The following is a 10,729-nucleotide window of genomic DNA, read 5'->3' as shown; positions in this document are numbered from 1 at the left end:
GGCGGTGTCTTACCGTGCACACTTCGTTTTGATATGAACAGCAAAAAATCGTTTGGATCGATTTGTCTAATAGCCTTTTCAGATAAAGTCAGATTAGCAAATTGAAAAGAATCGCCGCTGGATTCGTGTAATAGCTATTGAAATCAATACTTTACGCAAGTGCTCACGCGGACGACAGGTTATAACACGAAAAAAGGCTTACTTTTCTAACGAACAGTTTTTGTTGTGACGTACGAGAGCCATTACTGTAGAAGTGGGTGGCGTGTTGCTACTTTGGGAATTTCGTCTTCTCTCCTACCTGGAGACTAGTACAGCAATACTAATCCCAACGCAGCGTCTTCTACTGTCAAGAGGTCGACGGCACTGGGTGACTTGCTTCCCCTGCGCATCAGTGAAAAAAGTTTCTTTTGTTCTCTTCGTTTCTTATCAGTCAGACTCCTAGGCACGAAAGTTACGTCAGACAAATAGCATAGCGTACACGGGCGGCGCGCTATTAGGCTAACTGTCGCATGTCAAGGGAAACAGATCCCTCGAAGCATCAAATAACTTTTTCCTTTGTGTTCGCCTAAGTTAGAAATGCGCAGTGGAGGGTACTCAAGTCTCGCCGATGTGCCAGAGACCTCGCACAAATAGGATAAAAATGCAACCCCCCCTCCACACTCTAATAGGATCCATTCAAACTAATTATCTTAAACGGGCCGGCATGTGCGCGAACTATTAGCTACTCAACGGGGGTAAAAGGCTGGGTGTATCCTCTTTGGAGCGCCAGTCGCTTCTGAGGCTCCGCGCGCTGAAGATGCTCGCCGCCGCTCTGCTGCTCGTCGTCCTCGGCGTCGTCTCGCCGCCGCCGCCAGTCGCGTGCCACGGCATCAGTCGCCGCTCGTTCGTCGAGCCAATTCCCGCGACGATGGCAAGCGAGTTCGATACGGCGTCTACAAAAAACTATCAGGCTTTCGGCGTCATCACTGAATTGGTCGTCCCATCGTCGGCTTCCGCGAAGACGAGGAAGACGCTAAAGCGCAGATGCGAAGGCGTTCTCCTGTCGCCGCGAGTCGTACTGACGGCATTCGAGTGCCTACCTAAAGACACAGCTGCGTCGATGAGTTTCGAGTTTCTGGGGGACGTCATTTCCATAACCCATGCCCAATTCAAACAGGCAAATAGATATTATCTCATTGAACTTCCCAGGGAACCGAAAACGAAACCGACTGTCTATCCCTTTTTGTCCTGGTTTACGGACAGCCAGACGTACAACTATCGATACGGAATCAGAGAAGACTCGGATACTGCGCGATCGATCTACGTATCGTCGTGGCTCGCTCACAAATCGGCCGCTTCTTACGCCACGGAAATGACGTCTATAGACACGGCCCTTCAAAACTGCCAATTCGAATCAAAAGACGAACTGATCGCTCTCCGGTGCAGCCAACTGACCGTTTGCAAAGGCAAGACGGTGCTGAGCGGCTCGGCCTTCTTCTCCTTCACTAAAACGTCGCAGGAAAAGATTGTCAGCGTCGGCGGACTCGTGTCGCTCAGGAGCTCGGGCACGTTCTGCAAGGACGCGCACGCGCCGGGCGATGACCCGACGACTACTGGCACGCCGCTAAAACCCCAGTGCAACGACGCCTACGTCTGCGGCAGACGTTTCACCCAAGGTGACGTCAAAAGCATTCTACGCGAAGCCCGAAAGCTAGACAAGAAGGGTCTCACATTTCACGACGACTACATTCCGAGCGGAACGAGGAGTACGTCGTTCGTTTCTTCCTAATACGATCTGATTCTCTTTTGTTTTTTTTTGACAGTTGGGACGTTCAACATGCAAGGACTGGAGAAGTTCTCCGCGAACCGTCCCTACAGAGCCGAGCAAGCAGAAACGTTTCGAAATATCATCGAGAGAGCCGAGATACTCGCTTTACAGGAGGTCGGAACGCAGCTCACCTCGTCGACTAGCGACGAGAAAGCATTCTTTTCCACCCACATTCTAAGCTACCTGCCGGGTCGGGCACTCTACGCGAGGGACGAATTCGCTTTCGTGTACGATTCGAATAAATTTTCAATTCTCTCCTGCAAAACGCTCCAAGCTGGAACGAGCGTGAGATGCACCTTTAAGGTTGGCAAAGAGAGGAAAATTCGAAGTCTACTTTTTCCTTAATTAATTGTTTCGCGCGGTTTTTTTTCCTCTCGCAGAACAATGCTGTAACGACGTCTTCAAACACGTTCACCATCTATAACGTTCATCTGACCAGCGCTTACGCCTCCAATCGATACACGGAGCTGCAACAAATTCAAAGCGACATCGCCGCAATGACGTCGAACAACAAAATCGTCATGATCGCCGGCGACTTTAACGTCGGAGGAGGTAAGAGTTCTTCGACCGGATCGAAAACCGACGCGGCCGTCGACACGATAAAGACAATGGAATATCTGTACGAATTAAGGCGCAATGACTTCCTATTATATCCAATTACTCTCCGTATATAGGGAAGATATGCAGTTTCACGATCCCGGAATGACGACGCATCGCGAAGAGATCTACACGGACCCCAGCAAGCCACCAATTGCAGAATCGCACTACGATCGATTCGCCGTGAGCAAAAACGTTCGCCTAATGTACACCTATTATCCGGAGAAAACGGGCGACGCGGGCAAGACGGCGGGCACAATTCTAAACGGAGAGGTCGGCGAGGAGACTCCCAGTGGTTTAAAAATTCCCTTCAAGCCGCCGAGACTTTCGACCCAGGTAGCGTCGTGTCCCCCGACGAATTATCGCTTCCCAATCAGGGATCAAGTCGAACGTCTTACGTATATTAATCGCGAACTGCTCGCCTGCCATTCGAAGGTGCGCAGACGATACATGCCCATATTTCGAAGTCGAGATCTAAGCGATCACCTACCGGTGACGTTTACCCACGCGGGCACCAATTATCAAGTGGCCACGTGGAATACGAGATTCTTAGATCCGACTCTCGATTGGAAGGACACCAACCACAAGGCCAACTTCAAAGAAAGAAAAGAGATTAAACGCGGAGCCAAACTCACGACCCTGCTCGATAAATTTGACATCGTCGCCGTGCAAGAATTGAAAGCGACGAGAGTACAGACGAACACGGAAAAGAAGCCCGACGCCACGATCACGAGGACCGGCGTCTCGGGCACGAACAAGCTGATACTGAACAAAAACTGGTACTGGTCCGATACAACGAAAGAGCTCGGATTCGCCGTCAAGAACGGCATCTATCCGAGAAATTGCCAAGAGATCAGCATGACCACCGCTGTCGGCACCGGTGCTCGTCCCTCGTTCATGTGCGAATTTTACACGAAAGGCGCCGTAAGAGTCTCCGTCTCAATGTAGCGTAACACAGAATGATGAATTTCGTTGCGTGCAGGGAGGTGCATGGGTGTACAAGCTTACGCTCATAAGCGCCCACGTGCGAAACGTCGACAGTAGCCCGGCGACCGGCGAGAAATACCGAAAAGAGGCCGAGAAATCAGTTCCGCAAACCAAGAGGCCGAACGCCTTTCTCGTCGGCGACTTCAATACGATCTTCACTAATCCCAAAGTGAAGTAAGAGCGAATTAAATCGGCAAGGGCGACTCACGTTCCTAACTCGTACTCTTATAAGGTGTACTATGGCCGGATACAGTTCCATGTCCTTTACGAAATATGACAAGTTTACGACGCTCGACTACGTGTGGCCGGTAAGCGGCCCAGCGAACCAGCCGGGCGTCACGGGATGTCGTGTTTACAATCCGGAAATTCTTCGAGTCCCGCCCCTGATCGACTTGACCGCTTCTGATTTTGTCTTTCCCGACGTCAAGGTGTTCAATAGCGCTGTCGATTCGAAACCCTCGACGAAAGTTCGAATGAAAGCGTTTGCCGCTTGGAATAGCGTGTCGGATCACTATCCCGTTTTCATGAAGTTCTTTGTGCCGTAGTAAAGAAGGCGTCGAGTTGCATGGGGTTTATGTGTGCCTATAGTTCAAGGATTGTGTTTCTCGTTTTGACGTTTGATGTAATAATGGTCGTGGTATCAATGTGTTTTGATGTCGAAGAATGAAGTCTAGCGTCGCGCGTCTTCTAACCAATGAAAATCCTAGAGTCGCTGAAAGAGATGATGAGGCGTTGACGGGGAGAGGCGCTACTAACTTCTAAACCGCCCTAGCCGCCTCTAAACCGCAGTGCAGTGCTAGCCTCTATAGTAAACCGTGCTCTAAACCGTCCTATCTCCAGTGCTATGCATGCGCATAGACATCAAACCTTGATTGATCTTCTCGCGCGAGGTCAGATGCTCACGGCGAGGGATTGCTTGTTGGCGAGAGGATGCGCAGACTTGCTCGAGGGGGCCCCCGCCCGCATCTGTGCGAGAAATCGCGATGCCGTTGAGTCGTAGAAGAACGACGTGAATAACTTACAGCCTTTCGACTTAGAGATGTGAAAAAGTCTAGTCTCACTCCAGAAAAGCAGCAAAAAAGAAAGAAGGACGTACGTTAAGTGTTTACGTAACTGACGTCATGGCTACGTACAGAACATTTACTGTCTGAGACATGACAAAAATCAGACCCAACAAGAGAAACAAATAAACGACAAGAAACAACTACAGTAACGTTCTCTTACATACCAAGAGCTTCAGCCAGATCGAGGGTTTGGACTTTAGCTTGCAGAGCAGAATATTTTAATCTGCGCGATTTCCTTCAATTCAGCGAGTAGAGTGTCAGATATTTCCTTTGCTTTAAAAACCGTCTCGTTAATAAGAGTATCCAAATTCTATTGATTAATTAAAACACATTAGATAGTGACGACGTACTACAACAAGAAGATTTACCTTTTTTATCGCCACCAAGCTTTCGAGAAGATTAACGGCCGAATCGTAGTGAGTATCCCCGGGAGAAATGGTTTCGTAGGGAGCCTTTAGAGCCGTAAAGACTTCATTGATGTATTGAGAGAGGGTCAAGCCTGTCTCGGCCGTCACGTCCTCGCCGTATGCCTGCACGATAGACTTGATCGTTCGGACGTTTTCAGAAACAACTTCGTCCTTGAAAGTTCGATTCCACTCCGAATAGCCTTAATAATATTATTAATTAATAAAGCGAGTGAGTTTGTGAGCAATGATTCCCTATCGATGTACCATTGCCAATTTCAGCAACCAATTGCTTGTTAATCGTCTCTTCCGTCATGTTATTGCTAAACGTTACTGCGTCTTCTGCCGTAAGCGAAGGGGGCGTGCTTGTAATGTTCGGCAAATTTTTCGCCTCTTTGACGAGGTCTGATTGATTTCGCTCGGCTGCTTCCAAATCGCTAAATTCTTGCCGAGCCTGTGCAGCACTTGCGGCTGTCTCTGCTTCTTGCATACTCACGTTAGTATAGCCCTCAGTGAGAACTTGGACTTCGTTTGTGTAATTGCCAACGGTATTTTTCCACTCTCCGTAGACAGCTCCCATAGCAAGAGGTATTTCGAGAATAAATTGTTTGATTTCACCAAAATGCGCGCACTTTTCAGCGGAAGTATCTACAGAACAGAATTAATTAAGTCAGTGATTAAATGCAAGGGCGTTACTATTATCTACAGCGCTCGCTTTGCTTACTGAGGCTTTGCTTCAATTGAGCAAGAGGTAGAAGCTTCTTTTGAGTCGCATTCGACGCCGGAGGGGCTGCGGCTGCGGCAGAACCTGGATGAACAAACTGTCTAACACGATTACGCATGTCAACCAGGTCTGCATCGATGTGCGCCTTCTCGGCTCGCAATTCGTCAGTCAACGATCGCTTCCTCACAACGAACTCAGTTTTTTCGTACACCTCTTCCGGTTCCGGAAATTCGCGTCTGGGTCGGTATTCGGCTACGGAGCCCGGTTTATAGACGTACATTTCAGGCAAATAGTGACGACGACTGTAGTCGGGCATGTTTCGTCGAAGTTGATCATCGACGTCTCGCTTACGTCGTCCCGTAATGCCGGGAAAAATGGCATCGGCCAAATCCGACGCCATGCTTTGGACGCTCGGCAATCGCAGGTAAAAACTCATCGTGATTTCGGCTCGTCGCAAGAACGAAACGACGATCGAGCCCGAAAAGTGGCCGGATTTAACGATTCCAATTTTGATGTCGAATTCGATTTTCTTGATGCTTATGATGCCACCGAGACCAAGCCGAACAATGAATTTCGCCGCTTCGGCTGCAATGCGTACGGTCCACTTGACCGCGTCCAAAACTCCCTTGGCAACTTCGAGCGTCCATCGACTGCCGTCGACGATTTTCTCCGCGACCCAGAGGGCAGCGTACGCAATGCCGCGAAGCGCCTTGCAACCCACGTTGGCCACCTCGCATATGAGGTCAGGAGCGCGCCAACAGCAATGATTCCACGAAGGGCAGCCTATGCATGATCCCCACCAACGTGTACAACACGAATTCCACGACGGGCATCCCATGCAAACTAGAACGAAAAAAGATAGAGGTCGACGTTAAATCGTTCTCATCTTACTCTTGTGACAAGTTCTAAGTCCACAAAGGCTGTTGACGTTACGGCGTTTTTGTCGAAGATCTGCCACAACGGCGTCGAACTTCGCATGAGCACCGTCGACTTTTCTTTTCGCCTCGTCTATTTTGTCCGTCGCCACCTTCGCAGCTGCGTCTATCTTAGCGCAAACCGATCTCTCCAGCTCTTCCATCCACGCGGTTGATAGGAGTCCGTACACTTGAAACGACGCGTCTTGAAGGGATCCGTACGAGGCGTAGACCTTCAACAAGGCCTCGAAAAGGAAGAATCGTCTTCGCACGTAAAACAGAAAATGCGTGTTTGTTATTTGAAGAAAGATTTCCGCTTCCATCATTCCAAAGAACAAGCTCACGTATCCCGCCGCCGTGACGTTGACGTTTGGCGGCGAAGCGGTGACGTCGGCGACGAGAAGCGGACCGACCGTCGTTTCGGTGCTCGATTTGTACAGTTTCAAAACGCCGCCTCCTATAGTGAGTGGATCCATGCGAATGTCAATTTTAATGCCACGTGGAAGACCGATGTTGATATAGGCCTTGAGTCGCCAGCCGAGAATGTCAATCGTCCCGTTCAGAACGAAGCCTTGGGGTATGACGATACCCGACGGAACAAGTTCGCGCGAGTCTAACGAAAACGACACTTTAAGTCCGTAGGGAAGACCGCTGTCGGCTAGACATTTGGGCAACGACAATTGGATGTCAAACGCTTGGAGTACGGAACCGATCGTCAGTTTATTGATCGATCCGTAGAAATAATTACGACGAGGCATCGTCGGATCGATGCCGAGATAGACGGCGGCGATGATTTCGCGTCCACTGTCGAGTTTCCCCACGCGTACTTCGCCGCCCAATTCGATACCGGGAAGCGGGACTCCGGGTTTGAGAGTGATCGATATGATGCCTTTGCCGAAGGCGAGGAAATCGATGCCGAACGGTCGTTTCCACATGCCGCTCATTGTCATGCCGAGTTCGAGACCTTGAATGCCGGCTCGGACCCATCCGGTGAAGGAGAGCGGCGGATCGCTGAGCGTCAGAGTGGCGCGTATACCGACGTACGTTTCCATGCCCATGGCGAATTCGAGCGCCGCTTCGCTGAGCATGAGCCCCTCGCCCAATTTGATATTGTTGACGCCGGCCGAGAAGCTAAACTGACGAAGCGACGTGATCGTCGCGGCGATTTGTAGACTCGCGCTGCTGCCGAGTGCTCCCTTAGCAAACTCGCAGAACGAGTCGCCGAGACAGTCGGCGGGAAATGTGAAAACGGCGACGATGGAGAGACCGCGTCGGAGAGGAATTTGGCTCAGAGCCTCGCCTTCGAGGACGACGTTATCCATTGAACGCGAAGATATCATGACAGCGACTTTCAGTGATCGATCGAGAAGAGTCAGCGCTTTGACACTGACGCCAGTCAACTGCTGTACGAGATCGGCGATTCCCATGTTGACAAACTCGAAGCCGACGGCCAGTGCCGCTTTGCCCGTCGTCTTGCTTACGACAGCGTTTAGAGTCACCCCCGACCAGCCGTTGATTCTCGGGCGGCCGGAGAATTGGCATTGGAAGCCTTTTGCACCGGTTCCAATCGGAATTTTGAATGTCGGATCTTCTATGGCGAAATCTAACATCGATGCCGCTTGAAGTACGGACTGAAGTTCTTCCGGTAGGAAGTCGGCGTCGAATTTACTAATGACACCCTGAACGCTTATTTCGTCTCCTTTACCGGTGAGAAGAAATCCTTTCGCTTTAACGAGTTGGTTATTTTGACCGGGAAGTCTTGGGGGTGGAGGAGCCGGTTCGATTGCAATGGGAAACTCGGACGAACCGAATTCCCAAAAGCCGCCCGCCTTAAACACTATCTTACGAGGTTTGGAGAACGTTGCGTTGATATAGAGCGACGGATGAATAATGCGTGCAATTCCTGGGACGACTTCGAACGCTTGATCGAGTTTGAATTCGACGGCAATACACTTGGGCTTCGTCGAGATCGAGAAGCTGAACAGTTGAATATTGAGAAGAGTTTGAACGATGTTCGATATTCCAGGCGGAACGGTAAGTTCGCTTAGTGAAAAGTCAGGAATGACGGCACTGAGAATGTTACCCAACGTAAGTGCACGACCCGGATCGGCGATCGTCAACTTGAGTCCGCCGGAGCCGATGTGGACGACAAAAATGACAGCTTCTTGATTGGGTATGATAGGCAGAGCAGTCGCAAACGTAAGTCCTTTGTAGATTGGCCTCGCTTGTGCGAGGATCCCGTTTAAGACTTCGGGAAGATAGTTCGGTATCAAGTCTCGTGTCGAGATGATGACGCCCGTTTCCGGTATGGTGAGCGTTCCGAGGAACGGAACGTCGCTTATGTCGTAGCCGGAGAGTCTTTGAACGAGATTGGCGAGCTTGAAATTGGGAAAGTTAATTGCGATCGTCACGGCGACGCCCTTTTCTTGATACTCTCTTTCGATGTAACGCGTAAAAATGACATGACAACGAAAGCTACCCCACCCTTGTATAGTCGGATCGCCGGATAGACCGATAGCAAAACCGTCGCTACCGTAGACGCCGATGAAACGCGCATTCTCGATGCTAAACGAATTGAGTCCGGAATTCTTGAGAGGCGTGGCGAATTCGTCCGGAAGTAGCTTAGCACCTAAATACTCGATAAACGTGCCGACGGGAAGACCGGTAGTGGGCGCGCCGCGAAAATAATACGTCGAGTCGACGAGACTGAATTTGAATTCGAGACCGATGCTACCCATCTGCCAGACGCCGGCTATCGCGAACTCGCTCACTTGAAGTCGATCGGCAAGCGAATTCGCCTCGGGATCGAGTTCGAGGCAAACGAGCACGGTGACGTCGGACAGAGTCATGAATTGCGATATGAGAGGCATCGACGGTAGTTCTTGCGTGCCGAGGCACCAAACGTTCTCGGCCATATTCAACGTGAAATTGTCGACGGGAAAATTGAACGGACTGTCGAGATTCGCCTCGTCGATGCCGAGCGTCGTCGCGACGGAGGGGAGCATGAGTTTGAGAAAGTCGAGCACGCGAAAGACGCTCGGCGGCGTCACTTTGCCGACGAGCGCGTTGCCCATCATGTAGATGTTGAGACCGGTTTCGTTCATTGTGCCCATGCTGTTGCCGTACTTGTTGATCATTTGATCGAAAACGCCGGGATCGCCGAGGAAGTAAGCGGAGCCGGCGTTGGACATGAGAACAAAAACGAGAGCGGCGAGAGGCGTCGTCATGTTTAGGCGATAGCGTTGCGACCCGCTCTGAGTAGAAGTGCCGTTTTGAGTAGAGTCTTATAGTGTGGCAAAGAGCATCGCGGACTAAAAGCATTTTGCCTCGGGGAGGATCCAATTTTGGCCCCACGGCGAGACTCAACTTTCCTTTGACTGCCCGCGCGGAACGCTTTAGCAAGAGCCGACTGGCGCCAACTTTGAGATCCATCCACGCACAGAGAAATTTCTTAAAACCTCTTTTAAAAACGATATCATCGGCGGTGTCTTACCAGGCCCATTTAGTCCTGATAAAAGAACCATTTCGGTGTTTTCAGATGATTTCAGCACATTGCAAAGAGGCAGATGTGTAATCACCGCTAAACGCAAGCAACATAATGACGCCAAAAGTTGCTTACTTCTCTCTAAAGAACAGATGGTCGTGGCGTACCATGCAGAACCATTTCACGCCGTCTATCTACTTCTAATAGGGGGTGGCGTGACGCCGCCTTTAGTCTTGCGTTTCTCTCTTGCGTAGAGGCTAGTATACGGCAAGGTAGCGTCTCCTACAGCAAAGAGATCAACGGTATTGGGCGACTTACTTTCCATGCGCATCAGAGAGAAAACGTTCTATTGTTTTTGTTTCCGAGGCTCTTTCGTTTCTTATAGGTCAAACCCCTAAACGACGACAAACAAAAGCATAGAAACAAACAAAGGGCGGGGTGCTAACGCGTCGCATGCTAAGGAGAAACAGACCCTTTGAAGCATCAAACAAGTTTCTTTCGTGATCTAGGGATGGGCAATAGATAAGTTCACTTCAAATCTCAAAATGTGCCACAGACTTCACACGAATTAATGGGATTGAAATGCAACCCGCCTCTACTCTAATCTTAAACGGGTCGGCACGCGTGCATGTGCTATTAGCTGAGGTAGGTAAAAGCTGGGTGGGTGTGACCTATTAGCTACTCAACGAGGGTAGAAAGGCCGAGTGTATCCTCTTTGGAGTGCCAGTCGCTTCTGGAGCTCCACACA

At 50.2% G+C, this 10,729-nt stretch overlaps 2 protein-coding genes and 1 long non-coding RNA gene across 3 annotated transcripts; 1 reads left to right on the top strand and 2 right to left on the bottom strand.

Annotated features, from left to right (window-relative positions):
• Positions 1-80: 80 nt before the first annotated feature.
• On the bottom strand, positions 81-4,490 carry LOC136199182 (uncharacterized). Its single transcript, XR_010672999.1, has 3 exons — positions 4,414-4,490; positions 4,259-4,357; positions 81-438 (listed from the first exon to the last, which is right to left on the bottom strand). It is a non-coding gene; the product is annotated as an uncharacterized lncRNA (long non-coding RNA).
• On the top strand, positions 760-4,055 carry LOC136199174 (uncharacterized). The gene is made up of 6 exons (XM_065989327.1): positions 760-1,745; positions 1,803-2,110; positions 2,188-2,426; positions 2,482-3,328; positions 3,387-3,565; positions 3,624-4,055. The coding sequence occupies exons 1-6, from the start codon at positions 797-799 to the stop codon at positions 3,934-3,936; spliced, it is 2,835 nt and encodes a 944-aa protein (XP_065845399.1). The 5' UTR covers positions 760-796; the 3' UTR covers positions 3,937-4,055.
• A 6-nt stretch (positions 4,491-4,496) lies between the features above and the next one.
• On the bottom strand, positions 4,497-10,359 carry LOC136199171 (uncharacterized). Its single transcript, XM_065989325.1, has 8 exons — positions 10,300-10,359; positions 10,180-10,238; positions 9,991-10,122; positions 6,475-9,947; positions 5,584-6,426; positions 5,127-5,507; positions 4,824-5,062; positions 4,497-4,765 (listed from the first exon to the last, which is right to left on the bottom strand). The coding sequence occupies exons 4-8, from the start codon at positions 9,722-9,724 to the stop codon at positions 4,652-4,654; spliced, it is 4,827 nt and encodes a 1,608-aa protein (XP_065845397.1). The 5' UTR covers positions 9,725-9,947; positions 9,991-10,122; positions 10,180-10,238; positions 10,300-10,359; the 3' UTR covers positions 4,497-4,651.
• Between the last annotated feature and the right edge of the window lie 370 nt (positions 10,360-10,729).

The sequence above is a fragment of the Oscarella lobularis genome, chromosome 20, assembly GCF_947507565.1.
Source record: "Oscarella lobularis chromosome 20, ooOscLobu1.1, whole genome shotgun sequence".
Taxonomy (NCBI): domain Eukaryota; kingdom Metazoa; phylum Porifera; class Homoscleromorpha; order Homosclerophorida; family Oscarellidae; genus Oscarella; species Oscarella lobularis.
The sequence above is the reverse complement of the archived record's forward strand: the minus strand, read 5'-3'. Positions and strand labels throughout refer to the sequence as shown.

Bases quoted from the DNA above. Each gene is read 5' to 3' on its own strand.
- LOC136199174 (XM_065989327.1), top strand. From the start codon at position 797: ATGCTCGCCGCCGCTCTGCTGCTCGTCGTCCTCGGCGTCGTCTCGCCG. The intron at 1,746-1,802 runs GTACGTCGTTCG...TTTTTTTGACAG, and splicing joins CATTCCGAGCGGAACGAGGA to TTGGGACGTTCAACATGCAA. The intron at 3,329-3,386 runs GTAAGAGTCTCC...CGTTGCGTGCAG, and splicing joins AATTTTACACGAAAGGCGCC to GGAGGTGCATGGGTGTACAA.
- LOC136199171 (XM_065989325.1), bottom strand. From the start codon at position 9,724: ATGACGACGCCTCTCGCCGCTCTCGTTTTTGTTCTCATGTCCAACGCC. The intron at 5,508-5,583 runs GTAAGCAAAGCG...TCTGTTCTGTAG, and splicing joins TCAATTGAAGCAAAGCCTCA to ATACTTCCGCTGAAAAGTGC. The intron at 4,766-4,823 runs GTAAATCTTCTT...ATTAATCAATAG, and splicing joins GCTTGGTGGCGATAAAAAAG to AATTTGGATACTCTTATTAA.